General features: G+C 37.5%; 1 protein-coding gene across 13 annotated transcripts in view; it reads right to left on the reverse strand.

Annotated features, from left to right (window-relative positions):
• Positions 1 to 7,921: 7,921 nt before the first annotated feature.
• The window catches only part of LOC137253408 (probable multidrug resistance-associated protein lethal(2)03659), a 133,553-nt gene continuing 121,905 nt past the window's right edge, over positions 7,922 to 19,569 (reverse strand). For all 13 annotated transcript variants that reach the window (XM_067790360.1, XM_067790388.1, XM_067790330.1 and 10 more), the window contains one exon: positions 7,922 to 11,019. In XM_067790360.1, the coding sequence (XP_067646461.1) occupies positions 10,984 to 11,019 (36 nt within the window). In that variant the 3' untranslated portion in view covers positions 7,922 to 10,983. The remainder of the gene's footprint in view (positions 11,020 to 19,569) is intronic.

The raw sequence follows: 19,569 nt of genomic DNA on the forward strand, positions 1-19,569 counted from the left end.
CTGCCTTCTTACTTCAATTACTCAATATATATGAGCAGAAATATCAAAAAAAGCAAAAATCCCGTTATTTTGTTTGTTTTCTTTCATTTCTCATTACACTTTTCTTGGAATAAGAACTTTGTTTTTGTCCAGCTAGCTTGTTCTACACGAAACACTGTGCATCGGTTTTGCGATAAGATTTGGGATCAGGAAAAAAAGTTCCACTAGGCATACCCAAAAAAATAATTTTCGAGCTTGCGAAATTTCATTTTTTTTTTTACTTTTTTCGACTTTGATTTTTAAGGTTTTTTTCATGACCTACTAAAAAAAATTTCAAAAAACTGTTACAGTAGACGCTCACAAATTAGAACCACTTTGTTTTTAGGGTGATTCTAATTTCTGAAAAATTCTAATTCCTTTACGTTTTTTTATTTGTATAAAACCTTAAAAATTAAGTCAATTTGCATTAAAAAAAACTACAATGAAATTGTGTCTTATTCAATTTTGTTCATAAAAACGAGAAAACATAAGGTAACAATCCAGTACAATATATATCATATGTTTTTTTTTATTAAATATACATATGTGACCCGGTCTATCAAAAGGTGGCTTATGACTCAAAAAGGAAATTGCGCTAAATCAAAAAAAGGACCCAAAAAACAAAAACTACAATTACAATAAATATTTTTTTTCATTAAAAATCCATAGAAATACATTAAAAAAGCCAAAAATTAATCAAAAACTTCATAACTAATATTCAGCGATGTGCAATGATTTTATGTTAGCCTCATGATAGGTATTACCAACAGCGTTTACTTTCGATGATTTATTCGATTTGGTATAGCTGATTGCAGATGGGGCCACAATCAAATTCTAGGGCTAACCGCTTCCCTTGAACACCTTTGTCAAACTTCTACAAGATCTGAACATTGGTTTCCAAGGACAAAGTATTTTTCTTACGTTTATTTGGCATTTCAGCGAATTACTTTTACTTTTAAACAAACAATGCCAAAACACGTGCATGCGTATCGAATTTCACACAAAAACTAACAACAACTGTACAGAACCGCAACGAAAATCCAACGACTACCGAGCGTAACATGAATAAATTGGGGATTCCCCTTTTCATGTCCATTTTGCAACAAAAAAACAAAATACGCTCAGAAATTAGACTTTTCGATTCTAATTTCAGATCGTGTAATGTATTTAAAAAGCTGATTCTAATTTCAGGACATTCAAATTATTAAAGGTTCTAATTTGTTAGCGCCAACGTTTTTAGCGGACATTTTTGGGTAGGACAGATTATACATGAAAATTTTACAATCAAATGAAAATTTTTTTAGTAGGTCATGAAACAAACTTAAAAATCAAAGTCGAAAAAATGAAATCTCGCATTTTCTCGCATTGTCGAAAATTATTTTTTTGGGTGTGCGTAGTGGAACTTTTTTTATCGAAAAATCGATGGCGCGATATCGACTAATAAATCGACCCACCCTAATGTACATGCATAAACGTAGATTAAACATATGTTGTATTGTGTTGCCTTGATTTACACTTTACCCCACATTTCACCACACAATGCTCAGCTCATTCTATGTTGATATGTATGTAGATGTATGTATATACTCGCGTTTGTCCCTTTGACCTGCGTACGTAGAGCTACCTATCATCAATCTGACACCACCACAAATATCTAACAACATTCGCTATCGCAGGAGCAGTTAATCGAACTGAATTATTGAATTTTCCACACTCCTGCATTGAGTACACAAATACGCAATGGAAAACTGAATTTTGCTTTGTCTCACAAAAGGAAAATTACTTCCATTTCCACTTTCAATTTTTCTTTTATTAACAATATTTTGTGTTTTGCATTGCTAGATTAGCGCATTTGCTTTTTTATTTTAATTCTAACAAATATCTTTCACACAATTATAACTTCTTAATATTTGATTAAAAAAAAAACACACACACTCTTAAACCTTTTTCTAACAAGCATTCCTCACTTGTTTTTCATTGCATTATTTTAGGCGCCCACCTTTTTTATTTGGTGGACATGTTTTGAGTTTGTTTATTGTGCTAAATTATTTCTGCATTCGTTTATTTTGACATTATTGTGGCGTTTTTAAATTATTTTATTACAATTTCAATTTTCCTTTTATTTTTTAATATTTTCGTTTTTTTTTTGTTAGGTGCAAATTTTGGATGTTGGTGCTGTAGCAGAAATCAAAACAAAAACCAAACTGTCAGATGCTGAGATGCTGAAGGCTTTTTTTCTTCTTATCGCCGTTTGTTTTGCTTTTCGCAGCCCAGATTGTTGCCACAGGAGCGATATGCAAATGTTGCCATCTTAATTGTTATGCAACAAAAAACTTCTCAGAGGCAATTGTGAATTTAGGTGATTTGTTGAGTTGCTGAAATTGGATGATATTAGCAAGAAAACTTTCAGCTAGATTCTAGAAAGTGCGCCTGGGTTTTCTGCTTAGGGATTGCAAACGCAATTCCAAACTCCAAGGTATGACTATCCCGTTAAACTTGACCTTTCTTTTACCTATCGTCTAAGACCTTGCTTCACTATGACGGTTTTGTTTTTCCGCTGAAAATTATTGGAGAGCAAGCGCTTTTATATACACTCATGAGCTCTTTTGATAGGAATTTATTGGATTCTACCACTTCCTCTATAGATGTAACCTACCTGCGTTGTCCCAGTTTAGTTTCTAAATGTTTGTCCAGTTCGTTGTCCTAGGGTTTTAAAGGACCATTCCTCTCTATCCTCTTTAGGGGCATGTTGAAGCTGATATACACGTTGTCTGAGAAGGATGGCCTTGATACTTTCCAATAATACCTTGATATATCGCGTTCATTACTCAATGTAATATCAAGCACATCGCTGGATGTTAGACCAACATATGTAGCGATCTGTAAGACTAGTAGCACCATTGGGTTATTTGTCTCCCTCTAACACCTTCGTCGGGATTTCAACATCGTCCTCTTTCACTCTTCGCTTAAGGCCGTAGATATCCCCGTTTCTAACGTGTTAGGATTGTTATCCTAGCGTGACGCTTGCATTCTCTTCCTGTCGTTTGTTTTAAGGCTTTCGAAATCCCTTTCACCCTCACGCGCTTTGAGCGTGTTAGGATTGCTCTCCTTGGGACTTTTTATTCCTAGTCGCAGATAAATACCCCAGGATATTTTCCCAAGCTACGTATTCAATATATCTTCCGCCGGCTTCTTTCTTTGGAGGATGTGGCGCAGTCCCTCTTCCTTAGGTCGAGGCACATTAATTACCTTCCAATCCAGTGTCTGTATATTCGTTCTCTGGCTTTGCAGAATATGCAGCGTATCCTTCGTTTCATTGCGCATGTGATCCATATTTTGGTCTGTGGTGTGGTGATGGGCCGATACCCATGCCCTCAATCCACCACCATAATCGCAATCGCACTCGTGTCTTGTCTTTAGAGATGAGGGGCAGATTTTTCTAACCACTTCAAGCTCGCGTTATTGTTGCACGGTATCAACTTAATACCGCTGTCCCATCTAGCCATCAAAGGTTGAAAGCGGCTTACTTGGCTCTTCACGCCTCATCTTTTGCATGGAGCTAATAAGCTCTATTTCTACAGATCTCCACCTTTCGGTAGAACACCGAATGGTGGTCACATAGAGATGTTCGCCGCATTTATGATTTTTTTTTTGTTCAGAATATCCCAAAGGTCGTTTAGTTTGAACTTGTCTTCTTATTCTGCTATAAGGAAATCCCACAAACTTATTTTTTAAGTCTTTGATGGTTCTCTGCCGGATATTTTGAACCAGTACGTTCCGGAAAGTAGCACCATTAAGACACAATCTCGACCATCGCGGGAACGATTTCATATGATCATGTCGAACGTTCTAGGCCATTCAATACCCTCCTTTCCTGAGGAATCTGGGCTCGCGAAAACCTCTCCTGCTAAACAAATAAGATTTTCCACATGTTGGTGTGACTGATAATTGTTTTGAAGAAGCTATAAATTTGGGAACGATACCCTTGAAAGGGTTACGCTACATAACTCCTTAACTCCTATTTGATAATTTCATTTATGTTTCTGATTACACGATTCTTTCTTAAATTTCTAATCGACCTCTGCGATGACAGCAAGTGATTCATTTTATCCTCCTTATACAGTAATGAGAAATCACCGGCAAGTTGTTGTTGTTGTAGCAGTGCATCGCCCCATCGACCGATCACAAATTACCATCAACATTCTCTAACGGGAGTCCAAGGAAACTTGCCGTTTAAACAGGGGTGTTAGAGGCATTGGTTGCACATTACAATTAAAGAGATGGTTGGTGTCATGTGGGGACACATTGCAAGCAGGGCAAACATTTTGTATGTCAGGGTTGATTCTGGATAGGTAAGAGTTTAGCCTGTTACAGTATCCAGAACGAAGTTGAGCTAGACTGACTCGCGTTTCCCTGGGGAGTATGCGTTACTCTTCCGCAAGTTTTAGGTACCGTTCTTTGAGTACTGGATTCATCGGGCAATTCCCGGCATAAAGGTCCGACTCCTGTTTGTGGAGTTCACTGAGGACCAGCTTGTATTTTTTGCTTCGTACGGCTGAGTTCTCAGGTGCCGTATTTCCTCATAATGCTTACGGAGATGACTCCTTAAGCCGCTAGGCGGTGTTGGCTCATCAATCAGATGTTGGGATGCTCAGGTTTCTGGGTATTCAACAGGAACTGTTTGGTTAGCATCTCATTTCTCTCCCTGATGTAGATGGTTGTTCTGGGGACATAAGAAGACAACCCGTGGCGGTTCTGAAGGCAGTATTTTGGCAGGCCTGTAGCTTCTTCCAGTGAGTAGTCTTTAGACTTGGCGACCATATCGGGAACGCGCAGCATGCAATCGGCTGGTCAATTGCTTTGTAAGTGGTAATGAGCGTTTCTTTATCTTTTCCCCAAGTACTCCCAGCAAGAGATTTGAGGATTTTGTTACTGCTCTGGATTTTCGCTACAATTGCGGCTGCATGCTCACCAAAATGTAGATCCTGAAAAAACGTCACACCCAAGATTCTCCCACTCCCGGGAGAAAAGGCTTTGAAGAGATTTACAAGGTATACAAGGCAGCACCAAGTCTGAAGCCTCTTTTCATTACGAACAAATCAAGGAGGTTCTTCTTAATCCGACACGTCTCCTTATGCAGCAGTCATCAGCATATCGACTGCTGAGTGGAATAACAACCTCTCTCGGGTGCCTTTTCGAAAGTGTTGTATCTAAGACAAAATTTTTAATGACAACTCTTCCAATGCCGTATCTCAGAATTCAGTTGAAAAACTTCTTATCTCGAAATTTGTTTCAAAAGTCCAATTTGAGTTCAAATTCAATATATAAAAAAATTTCAATTAGGGCGTTTTTCCGACGGATTCTTAAACAGGGCGTTTTTGAAAAATACTCTCAGGTAAGACGTTTTCGAACTGGCAGCCGAGGTGGGGTAATACTCAATACTCAAAAAGTACTCCATACTCAAGAAGTACTTATTACCAAAATTTACTTACTATCCAAAAAGAAATCAGTATTCAAGAGTACTTTGTCCTTGAAATATACTCAGTACTCGAAGATGACTCAGTGTACAAAAATAACTCCGTGCCAAAAGTGTCCTTTCTACAGCTGCTTACAATCGAAAAGAACTAAATTCTAGACACGAAATTGTTACTGTTTCTCGAATCTACTTATTACACGTTTTTGAAACAAATTGTGAAATAGGATGATATTCTTAGATAGGACGAATTCGTGGGGTGATATTCAACTCTTCGATAAAAAATTTGATTCCAACCCCTCATGATGGGGGAAAAGAAAAGTAGAAATAAGAATGGGCAATTTTTGAGTACGACTCTTCGACATGAAAGCGGCATATCTTAAAAACTGTAAAACAAAAGTCGCTACAGTGTTTTAAAGCGTTTTAATATTGGACATTTATTTTAAAGTGGAATCAAAAATAGCATATTTTTTACAAATTTGTATGCACTTAACTATTCCTCCGTTTATAGTTTCTTAGTTTATATGTGTATACTAAAAACATACATAAAGGCACATGCTCATCTCTTGTATGTACATACATAATTATATATTTATATAAATTTCTTTAAATATTTATACATTAAATTGATCATAAGTAGTATGTATGTAGTGGTGTGCTGCATGTATGTTGCATAAATATATAAAGAACAATTTTTTCATTGCAAATACACAAATACGTTAGGGTGTCCCTTATTAACAAACTATTTTTGTTTCTTTGCAGTGGTCACACATTTTTTAGTTTGAGACATAATACAAATTATTCAACACAAAAAAGACCTAAGTAATCATTTTAAACTAATCCGCAAAGATGATGCAGGTTCCATGTAATTTACGTGGCATTTTGCCAAAAAATTCTTCTCACTGCTGTAAAATAATATTTAAAAAAAAAAAGTAAAAAAAATTTATAAAAAACGCCAAAATCCCAAGTAAACTGCTGGTATTGTGCGGATTTGTTGCACAGTACTCAATTTACAAGTGTCAACTCTGAGTACTTAAAAGCACCCAATGCTCAAAAAACACTCAACAATTAAAAGATACTCATTACCCAAAAAGTATTAAATACTCAAAAACTAATCAATACTCAAAAAGTACTTTTTTCCTAAAAAGTACTCACTACCCAAAGAGAATCATGGACCAAAAAGTATTCATTACCAAAACAGAAATAAGTAACCAAAAACTAATCCATATTGAATAACACTCAGAGTTTAAAAAGTACTTTGTATAAAAATAACTCAATGCTAGAAATTAATACATTTTTAATAAAAGAGTATTTTTTTGTAAAAAACGCCAAAAATGCATGTAAATTTCTGATATTGGTTAGATTCTTCGCCAAAATTATGGATATTACTCAATTTTTAAATATCGATCCTGAGTACTTAAAAGTACTTAGTACTCAAAAAGTACAAAATACTCCAAAAGTACTCATAACTAAAAAACTACTCATTTCCTAAAATGTAATCAGTGTTCTAGAAGTACACAGTACTCGAAAAGTACTCTTCTCGAAAAGTATTCAGTGTACAGAAATTACTCAGTGCTAAAAGTTATCTTCCTACAATTACGTACATAGAATTTAACCGTTACTGTTGTGTAAATAAGTTAGATCACAGTATGGGGTTGCTACTATCTACGTTGCTTATGTGGGAGCAATGTCGAGCACCAGCCCTTGCCCCTGTATATTCCTCCTCTTTGCGACACTAATTTACTAGTAGGTCAGGGAAAAAGACTTTTAGTCCCTGTCACCGTGCAAAATATATACGTTGCGCCATGCGCCCAATGCGGTTTCTGTCTCGGACGACGCTACTTTCTTAGATGTTCTAGAATCATCAACGGTATTCTCACGACGGTTGCCTATGTCGCACCGTGATGTCAAGCCGTGCGCTCAACAACACCATCACGTACCCAGTTTGCCCATTCTTACACCAAGGGCCACAACAGCACACTCAGCCTAGCCGAGTTAACTAGGAATATTACGTAGATAATTGACTGCACGAAACGACACAACACACGCATAGTTGCCTTACCAAAGATGAAGCTTATTGCAAACTTAGCTCTTCGTACTTGCTGCGGTTATAACGTTGAAAGAAAAGATTTCGCGCGAGGAAGTAGAGGCGGGGTTGCATTTATCACCCATCACTCTATCAAATACAATGTATTTGACCTTGACATCACACGCAGGGCCAGTGTCTGGAGCGTTAGGGCATATCTGCCTGGTCAGGCGATTCAAATCTGGAAATTATAAATATCCAAGTCCTGCTGTTACCTGCTATCCTAGTGGATACAACTCTGATAATAGTGCTTTATGCACTTGCGAAAATCGCATTTTTTAGGCGATTTCAATGCCCTTCACGAACCGATAACTCAACGACAGTATTTCGATACTGTCGTTGAGTTATCGGTTCGTGAAGGGCATTGAAATCGCCTTTGAATTTGAATTGCCTCTATTGCGGTTTATTTTCAACCCCGAACTTCACGCGTACTTGATACTCGTGCCTACTTCAAGCATTCATAACCCATTGATACATTTTGTTTTGTTTATTTACCGACAGTTCGCTGTTATTTCTCGTCAAATATAGTTTGACGTCACAACGCCACGTCAATCTGAAGAACCAAACTTGACAACGGGTCACGATATTTTTTTTCCAATATATATCAATGGTCGATACTTTCCAATAACATAAATTAAATGGAACATGGCGACTCAGTCTAGATTTAATATAGAGGCCTTTTTTCTTTTAATAATTTGTTTTAAGTCTTAAACCAAAAGTTTAAGGGGCACTGCATGAATAAGTCTTATTGGTCAATTATGGACACCCTAATATGCTTTAATATACATATGTATAGCCAAATTGGTATTTATGTATGTATAACCCACTCAGATTAAATATGGCAACAATCCACCGAAGAAATCTACATTCTAATTGTTTTTAAAAAATAAAAAAGCTTTTAAAATTATTTTTTTTGCAATTCTTTTTATCATTTTTTCTGCACTTTGTGTTACTAAAATGCAATGAGCAGTTTTGGATTTTTTGATTTAAAATATAACATACGTTTTTTAAAAAAATTTCGCTTGAAAATTGCATTAAATTTTTAAAAAAAATTTCTGAAGGCATCATCTATTTTCTTTCATATAAATGTTGCTTATGTGTTATATGGCGAAAATGCTCTTAAAAAAATTCTACAAATTCAAGAAGATTTTAAGCCAAGTAAAGGTTGCACTTTCATTTACTTGTGAAACAGTTTTTTTGTTTTTTGATTTAAAATTAGAATTCTTTTTTTATTTATTTTCAATTTGTTTTTCAATTTAGAACGTCGATTCAAACTGCTTTGAAAACAACTTTTTTTAATATCAAAATTTTTTTTAAATTCATAAACCATTTTTTTTTTTCATTTTCTGAATTTCATTTAATAAAAGTTTAGAATGTAGACTCATACTGCTTTGAAAAAAACTTTTTTTTATTAAAAAAATTGTATTTATTTCAAAAACAATTTTCTTTTCGTTTCGAAACTTGTTTAAATAAAAATTTAGAACGTAGACTCATACTGCTTTGAAAACAACTTTTTTTAATTCCAAAAATAATTTTTTTCATTTTCGAAACTTATATAATCAAAAGTTTAGAACGTAGATTCATGTTCCTTTAAAATTTTTTTTACATTCCAAAAAAAATTGTTTGCTTATTTTCGAAACTTCTTTAAAGAAAAGTTTTGAACGTGTATTCATATTGCTTTGAAATAACATTTCTATAGGAGAACTTTCGACTACTGAGTGCAATATCACCCTATCTCGGCGGCCAGTTCAAAAAGGCCTTACCTCAGAAATTTTTTTTAAATACGCTCTATTTCAGCATTCATTTGAAACACGTTCTGCCTTACCTTATTGAAAAATGCTTTATCCTAAAATTTGCTTCATAAACTTCCTGCATCTTGACGTGAGATAAGGTGTTTATGAGAAAAATTGTGTGACGATCTCTATTTGAATTCTGGGATGGGGCGCTTTGCAAAAAGTATTCTGAAATAAATCGTTTTCGAAGTGGCCGCTATTATGCATTGATATTCAATGCAGTAGTCGATATGCGGTTAAAACATGCCAATTCTGGGTGGGTTATACATGTTTATGAACAAGGCTATATATTACTCTGGAATACACTCAAAAAAATTTCCTCAAAACAAGAAAATTGTACATGATTTGTATACATAAAAACGTTGACTCAAAGGACAAGGCACTGTTTAATAATGAAAAAAATGTTTATACTATTTCGTATTATATTGTTGTTCGAAAACTGAGATTTCCCCAATTCATATCAAAAAATGAACATGCATTGTTTTTTTAGTGTTTCTAGTTATTAAAAAATAGAGTAAACTTCTTTCTTAAAAAAAATTACATGGCGAAAAATTATCCTTGTTTTGCAGAAATTTTTTTTTGGATGTAACCAATATATTGTTCGCATTGGATATCACTCACATTTTACTTAAAACTAAATTTAAAAAAAAATACAGCTGTACTTAGTATATAGACATACATATGTATATACATATATAAATTACAATAAAATGAAATAAAAATTAAACAAAACTGTTGTTTTAAAATTAATTACAATACATACATACATACATGTTTATTAGGGTGCGCCAAAAAATTATGATATTTTTTTTTGCTTTCACCCGAAAATTTCAGAATAGTAACAAATTCTTCATATCATTACAAACAACAATGCTACACGCTCGCAAGAAAAAATCTTATGAATTTTTTTTCTTGTCTTGTAGAAAATTTAATATTGACGATGAAAATTTGCCTCAATAGATTTTGTTCATTCAGGATTTAGTGTTTAATATGATTCATGTATTAATTGTATCAAAAAAAAAAATCTCAATACTTTGCAGGACAACGTTATATTCAAAACCCTAGTTCCCGTGTTAAAGCTTCAAGCACCACCTCTGACACAATTTTCGTTTGGACATATTTTTTGACATTTTTGGTGAGAGCAAAAAAACATATCGTAGTTTTTTGGCACACCCTAATGTTTGTTATACTAATAGTATTCTATTTGTTTTCCTTATCGTTGATGAAAAGTAGTAATTTATGCACTTTTAACTTATGTATGAATATAATACATACATATTTACGCATGTACGCATGTATACTGAGGTAGCATACACTCAAAAAAAATTTCCTCACAATTTTGAATATTTTCCAAAACAAAATAAATTTTTTTCCTTAAATAATTTGTATGCTTAACTGAGGAATAAAAATTGACAACGGAAAATCATTCATTGTTTTGAGCAAAATTTTGTTGAGTGTATTTTTAAATTCTTTTGCGAATTTAAATAGCACTTAATTCCACGAATCTGGATGTGTGATGATTTTTACGTTAACCTTGGTTTTGAAATCGAATTTTCATTTGGCAAATTTATTTTCAGACATTTTTTTACTGGCCAATGCCTGCGGGAGATCAATTATTCCATTTTAGTTTTCAATCCATCCTCGTACGCCTGATGAAATAGAAATAATTTTTAGTACATATTCAAACATAAAAGTGCTATGAATTTTAGCGGGGAGATATTAGTCCAACTTAAAACAAATACACCGTGACCACATCGTGAAGTAAACTTCTAAGTCCGTTTAAAGTCCCTTGTTATGTCAAGTAAGTGAATATCGGTTTAGTTGGAAAAGCGACTGCGCTGTCACGTACTGTCGCTTATCAAAACGGCAAGTGCTGTTCTTGTTCTTTTTCTTACTCTAAATCACGCTTAATGACATCATAGTAGTGGCGACCACATTGCGCTTTCACGTAGTGAACGTCAGTGATAACGCAACTACTCTATAAATCTGACATTGACACGGTATAGCTTGTGAGAATGTCACACCTACACTCCACCGAAATAGCACAAATAGATCAGCAGCAAAACAAACTACGAAGCGAACATAATCGTCATTCGTTTGTGAGCATATAAACGAAAATATGCTGGCGAATATTAGCGATTTCGATACATCACTTTGGAAATACATAAATGCTGCACAACCACAACAGTAATCTAAGCTGATGAGATAGCAAATAATTACGCACAAATGCCAATAGCAACAGAGAGCGCAAACAACATTACTCACACATATGTACAGCATAAAAAAAAGCATATGAAATTACGTTAACTACAGATAAACATTTATATCGCCATATCCAATATCAGATACAGAAACGAGAAATAAATAAACAACTAATCGAAAAGGCTTTTCGTTAAAAGTCTAGACTCTGAGAGCAGTAGGCGAACGAAGCAACTGACAGTGGAAAAGCAGCGCAAGCTAAGGAAAAGTCAATCAGTTTGATTTAAAAATGTCAGAAGTACGCGACTACATTACATTGTGAAAATCTACTAAAGAGCATTTATATACAGTACATTTGCGTTTAATTAATTATTCGACAGCGAGTGATTGGAAAAATGACAGAAAGCCATAACAATACACACACACGAACGATAATCATACAAGCTTGATGGGTTGGCTGCTACTGATCTATAAAATGAATTTTTGCATATATGTATGAGATAACCACCATAAACTAAACAGTGAGGGAGAGAGGATGGCCAATAGTATAAAAAGAGGTTTATTAAGTGCCGACCGGTGAGGAATATGGTCATCTGTCGTACCAGGCTGTAGCATAAAAAAATGCAACAAGCTACCTGCCAGTTTGTTGGGGAAAAGACTTGAAATCCATAACTAAACTGGTGTCCAATCTTACCAGCGCCTTGCGTCAACTAAGAGATGCAACTGTGCTGCGAAGAAGGTGCTCCTAAGATCGCACGGAGCGACTAAGAGAAGCTATTCAGGGAACAGACAAGTACTGGATAATCAATTGTTGTTGTTGTTACAAAAGCAGTAAGTGCTTCGCTTTGCATGAGTGCCACGTATATTAATTAATGAACCAGCTTTCTTGGGAATGATGCTCTATGAGACAAATATTCGACCAAGATATCTGGCAGGGCAACTAGTGTGCTGAATGTCCCATGTTAATGTTCCCCCAGCAGGTTAGGGGGTCAGAATATACCCGAGGTAGGTATGTATGCCTGTCGTAAGAGGCGACTAAAATACCAGATTCAAGGGGCTGTGTAGCGCAACCCTTCAGGTTGCCTGCGCAATATACAGCTTCTCCAAACCCAATTGTCAACCTCACCTATCCACGGCGAATCCTGTTTCACTAACAGACGAGGCTCTGGCGACCACAAGCTCCTCATGGAACTGAAGGTTTAATGTGGCCATATAAGTCGTTCCCAAGATAGTCGGGCTAGCACCTTAATGGTGCTGTGTTACCGGAGCATACCGGATATGTATCCGGCAAAAGACCATCACATCGATAGCACTCCGCAAAGCCTTCGGGGAGCAATTTTATCGCTACAACAACAACAACAACATGTCCCACAACCCCAGTATGTTTACAGAAAGGGAGTTGTCTCAAAGTGAATAACTCGTAACTTAACGACTGACGCCGATCACCTATCAATATCAATTTAGTTGGGACAAAAAAGCAAGAAGAGATGACGTGGTTAAATCAAATTCTTCAAACGACAATCGAGCTAATACCTGAAGGTACCGAAACCATGTCTGGAAAAAGTCTGTCGCTTGGGCAATATTTTCCAGAATTACAAACTGATTTCATAGGTCAATTCAACAGCAAACAACTGTCAATGTTAAAACCCCGTCAAACAAGCAGTTTCTGATATGGATGTGTTTAACGTAATCTTATGCGTGATGAATAGATGGCACGTATTTTTAAAGAGAACGGCTGATTGAGCGATACTGGTACCATCTGACATGATAAAGTAGCCAACTCCCAACTTCTGTTGCAAGCAAAGCATAAGAAGAAGAATTTGACATTTGCTTTGGGGCATTTCACACTTTGCAAGTGAAATTATTTTTTCCACTCGTTGCTACTTTTTCAACATTTTTCACAGTTAAAAACTTCAATTAAATTTTCTTTATTGTATTTTTCTTGTTTAGTGGGAATGTTTATAGCAGTGCTTCGCGAAATTTTGTATGTGAATGGTCAAGGCGGAATAAGCTTCAAAATTCAATAAGTCTGAACTTCATTATATTTGCGTCACTGGGATTCATAATAATGTGTTCAACGCATATATATGATAAACTTCATTGTAGTGCGGCCTTTATGCAAATACTATATTGACACAGAGATCACTGGAATATGAACAGCTACTGTTATTCTTATGTCGATAGAAATCTGTTATCTTAACAGCTTTGATTGCTTATCTTTTGGTGACATTAATAATTGTTAGTAGAGCTTGGAGGACGTGATTTGACAGAAGCAGCAAAAATCCAGAATTCAAAATCTTCAAAAAAAGATTTATAAAAAAGAGTATTTTTTATACATATCCATATATATTGTGACTAATATGAGTGACACCAGGTGATACTCACATCCCTAGTCTGATGCTAAGTAAATGAAGTCACAACACCAATAAAGCAGACAGTCACTTGTATCTACATAAATGAATAAAACATTATGTCTACACATATGTACGTACACGCAGCAGAGAAGAGATGCTCCCAAAAGTATGCAATTGTTATTGTTGAAGTGTCGCTCACAAGTACACGCATATGAGAAGCTATATACGTGCATCTGTAGTTATAATTATATGGCGGCAACTAAGTAAATTCTGGAAGCGCCTAGAAGATGCCACGAGGAAATCAAAGAGTATAAAAGCACCAGGGGTAGAGGCGCTATAATCAGTTTCGATTAAGACGATATCTAGCGAGCAACAGCAGTATTATTTTGAAAGTCAGTTTCATTTGAGCTATCAATCAGTTTGGTTATTAAGCCAGCTAGTTGCAAAGTATAAGTGTTATTGTGAAGTACTTTAATAAAGGCCATTTTTCCATTATTCAATATTGGAGTTATTTATTCAACAGTTTAGTGATTCCAACTTAGCAGAAGGGCAAATAAGAGGATTTGCAAGTAAATTCGTTACAATTGGTGTCAGAAGAAGAATTGTTGAATAAATTCCGAAGACTTCGAATACAACTTGGACATGGCAAAGTTAAGTGAATTGAAGATCCCGCAACTGAAGAAGGAGTTGGAGAGCCGTGGATTGAATACAACCGGCATTAAACTCGAACTTCAGGCACGACTACGAGAGGCAATGGAATTAGAAGGAATTGACGTGGAAGAGTATGTCTTTCATCTTGATGGCGATGTGACAACAAAATTGGAGGAGAAAAATGAAACACCGCAGACAATGGCGAACACAGACTTGAACATGATATTGGCTGCAATATCGGCACAAATGTCCGAAATGTCATCACAAATATCCACAAACATGTCATCACAACTGGAAGAACAAAAGACAAATATAACATCCCAACTGGAAGAACCAAAGTCAAATGTAACATCCCAACTGGAGTCACAGAAGACACGTATTACATCCAAGATGAAAACTCAACTGGCAGAACAGAAGACATATATGGTATCCCAAATGGAAACACAGGAGGCACGTATATCCGAAATGTCGGGACAAATTTCAGCACAGGTATCATCGAAGATCTCTGTACAACTAGAAGCCCGTATGGACGAAAAAATAATGCAGTTTGAGAACAAAATCGAGGCTGAGGTAGATGCTTTAAAAGGTCGTATACAGGAGCTGCAACTAAATCGCCCAGTTATTTCAGCAAGCAATTCGAAGGTAAAAACACCGTCCTTTGACGGTTCTGCACCTTTCCAGGTCTTTAAGCTACAGTTTGAGAAGACCGTAGCAGTTAACAACTGGAATGTGGAAGATAAAGTTGCCGCACTCTTCGTAGCATTGAAAGGACCAGCTGCCGAAATCTTACAGACTATTCCAGAGTACGAACAGAACAGTTATGACGCATTGATGGCTGCTGTAGAACGGCGATACGGAGGCGAACACAGGAAACAGATATTTCAAATAGAATTGCAAAACCGTTGCCAAAAAGCTAACGAGACTTTGCAAGATTTTGCTTCGGATGTTGAAAGGTTGGCTCATTTGGCAAATGCGGACGCACCCGTGGAATACACTGAAAGGGTAAAAATCCAGAGCTTCATAAATGGCATACGAGATGTGGAAACGAAGCGGGCTACATATGCGAATCCAAAACTAACATTTGCTGAAACGGTATCCCACGCACTGACTCAGGAAACAGCGTCACTTTTGAGTAAGCCCGTATACAAAGCTCATCGCGTGGAAGTGGAAAGGCCAGACTGGGTAGACACAATTTTGGAAGCATTAAAAGGAACGCAGCAGAAAAATGATGGTGCCGTCAAATGCTTTAAGTGTGGGAAGCTAGGGCGCATTGCACGTTATTGCAGTACCAATCCTAACAATTCCAGCAATGTGGGTGGCCGTAAACGCAGAGCTGAAGGAGACGAGCAAATCTCCAAATCCACTCCATCGTTAAACTAAAGCGAGTCAGCCGCAAGCGGCGACAGCTGGCTCCCTCAATTGAATGCCCCATAATCTCTATCTCGCAAACTGGAAGAAGGTCAAGCAATCTCACTGTCGGAGGACATGTGGATGGAAAGGAACGTTTACTGACTGTAGATACGGGTGCATCCCATTCCATCATTCGATCAGATTTAGTCAACAAGAAGATAAGACCATTGCATGGAGCAAGATTACGTACAGCCACGGGAGAGGACACCCAGGTAATTGGAGAAGTAGAATGTGAAGTAGCAATTGGGAACGTCACGGTACTACACAATTTTATAGTGGCAGGTATTGTTAAATCATAATTGGACTGGACTTCTTAATCAACCAAGGCATCAAGATCGATATGCAAAGCAAGACGATGTGATATAGGAACATGGATGTGCCACTTAATTTCGGCTACGAGAGAGGCTACAGCAGTAAACGAGTGCTGGTGGAAGAGAGTCAGCAAATACCACCAAAATCAGAAGCAGTCATCTGGGCAGAGGTTGATGGAGATTGTGGACAAACAAATTGTGGGTTGTCGAAGCAGCAAACAAATCAGCACCGAACATACTTGTAGGAAAAACCCTGGCTATGACAAAACAAGATGGACGTATTTCGGTAAGAGTACTCAATGAGTTCAAGTCACCACTCAAACTGACCAAAGGAGCTATTTTGGGAAGATGCCAAGAGTATAAAGTAATTATTAACTGTGAACAGCTCCAGGAACACGTTCCATCTAGTAATACCGATCTTTCAAATGACATCACGGCATGGACGCAGGGGCTAGAGGAAGCCTATCAGAGTAAAGCAAAACAACTGCTCCTAAAGTACGCGAACATATTTGACCAGGATGGTTCCAAACCAGGCCGCACCAATGTTGTGAAACATCAAATTGACACGAGAGATGTGAGGCCGATCCGTTAAGCTCCACGTAGTGTTCCACTGGCGAAGCGGGAAATTGTGAGTCAAATCATACAAGAAATGAGCGATAGCGGCGTCATCGAACCGTCAGCTAGTCCATGGAGCTCACCGGTAGTACTTGTAAAGAAGAAGGATGGAAAAATGAGGTTTTGCGTGGACTACCGGAAGTTGAATGACGTTACGAAAAAGGATAGCTATCCATTGCCAAGAATTGACGACACTCTGGACTCGCTATCTGGTACGAAATGGTTTTCCACACTGGACTTGAAAAGCGGCTCTTGGCAAGTGGAGGTGAAGGAGGAAGACAAAGAGAAAACAGCCTTCAGCGTCGGAGATGGTCTTTGGCAATTTACAGTAATGCCCTTTGGACTATGTAATGCACCAGCTACTTTCGAGAGTCATGGATCAGGTATTGAAACGACTACATTGGAAAACATGCTTGGTGTACCTGGACGACATCATCATATTAGGCAAGAACTTTGATGAACATCTTAAAAACTTAGATGAAGTTTTCCAGAGAATAGCTGGCGCTGGTCTGAAGTTAAGTCCCAAAAAGTGTGCGCTGTTTAAAAAGGAAGTAAATTATTTGGGTCACAAGGTAACGACAGAAGATATCCGTACAGCGAATGAAAAGATAGAGGCAGTAAAGGATTGGCAAGACCACAGAATCTGCATGAGTTGAGAAGTTTCCTTGGGCTGTGCACATATTACCGCCGATTTGTACCAAATTTTGCCAGCGTAGCCCATAGTTTCCACGAGCTAACTAGAAAAAATAAAGCTTTTGAATGGAAGAAGGAGCAAGAAGTAGCTTTCCAAACATTGAAAGAGCGTTTGTGCACTGCCCCAATGTTGGCATATCCAATTCCAGGAGCAAAGTTTATTCTAGATTCAGATGCGAGTGGATATGCTATAGGAGGCGTTTTATCACAACTGGTCGATGGACCAGAGAAGGTAGTTGCATATTACAGCCGTTCGATTGGAAAACCAGAGAGGAACTACTGCGTTACGCGGAGAGAGCTGTTGGCATTGGTATAGTGCATTAAACATTTTCACAAATACCTCTACGGCCAGCGATTACGTGTCAGGACAGATCACGCAGCTTTAAAATGGCTTCTGCAGTTCCGTAATCCGGAAGGACAATTGGCACGGTGGATCGAGCGACTACAAAGCTATGACTTTTCCATTGAGCATCGAAAAGGTAGTACCCATGGAAATGCCGATGCAATGTCACGAAGACCATGTAGTTTGGAATGCAAGCACTGTTCAAAAGCCGAGGCTAAAGAACGCATTATAGATGTCCGGCTAATGACTATAACATGTGCAGATGAATGGGACAAGGAACAGCTAAGAAAGTGTCAGCTAGAAGATACAGATCTGTCACGTGTTATGCAAGGGCTCGAACGAAACGAAAGACCAAACAGAGAAGAGATGTCAGCAGAGAGTCCCATTGCGAAGTCATATTGGGCATAGTGGAACAGTTTAGAATTGATATCCGGTTGCCTTCATAGAGTATGGGAGAGTGAGGATGGTAAATGCAAGAAGAAACTGATAGTTGTTCCCAGAAAGAGGATTCCTGACGTGCTCAGCGAGCTGCATAATGGTCCAAGCGGAGGTCATCTTGGAATCACGAAGACGCTCGAGAAGAATAAACAGAGATTCTATTGGGTTGGTTGCCGTCAGTCGGTCACTGAGTGGATTGCGAACTGCGAGGTTTGCAGCAGAGCAAAAGGGCCCAGACCCCGAAGTCATGGCCAGATGAAGCAATATAACTCAGGTGCGCCATTTGAAAGGATCGCTATGGATGTCGCCGGTCCATTTCCTACTAGCAACGGCGGAAACAAATATGTACTAGTAGTTATGGATTATTTCAGCAAATGGCCAGAGGTATACCCAATCCCAAATCAAGAAGCGGAAACGGTAGAAGAAGTGTTTATAAACAATTGGGTTGCAAGGTATGGTGTACCAATGGAGTTACATTCTGACCAAGGCAGGAATTTGGAATCAGCTGTGTTCCAGGAAATGTGTAAATCATTGGACATTCGAAAAACACGGACAAGTGCATTGCATCCTCAATCCGATGGTATGTTAGAACGATTCAATAGAACATTGGAGGAGCACTTAAGGAAAGTAGTAGACAAGTACCATAAAGAGTGGGATACCCGCATACCATTATTCTTGATGGCTTACCGATCAGCCGTGCATGAGACAACGGGCCAAACCCATGCAAAAGTAGTTTTTGGCAATGACCTAAAACTCCCAGCTAATTTGATGTTTGGGATAGATGCCAATGCGGAGAGAAATGTTAAGGAATCCACTAGTGATTTGGAAGAAAAGCTGAGAGAGATACACGATCTTGTAAGGAAACGATCAAAAATTATGAGTGACAAGATGAAAGCGAGGTACGATAAAGCAATTAATTCGGAAGGGTTTCAGGAAGGAGATTTGGTGCTGTTATACAACCCACAACGAAAAAAAGGTTTGTCCCCGAAATTGCAGTGTAATTGGGAAGGCCCATACAAAGTTGTAAAACGGATCAACGATGTAGTGTTCCGCATACAAACCATTGGCAAACCACTTACCAAAATGAAAGTGTTTCATTTGGAAAGGCTGGCAGCGTTTAGATCGAGAGGTTTGTGACGTGGAGGGCAGTGTGACGAATATGAGTGACACCAGGTGATACTCACA

The sequence above is a fragment of the Eurosta solidaginis genome, chromosome 1 (assembly GCF_040869045.1).
Source record: "Eurosta solidaginis isolate ZX-2024a chromosome 1, ASM4086904v1, whole genome shotgun sequence".
Taxonomy (NCBI): Eukaryota; Metazoa; Arthropoda; class Insecta; order Diptera; family Tephritidae; genus Eurosta; species Eurosta solidaginis.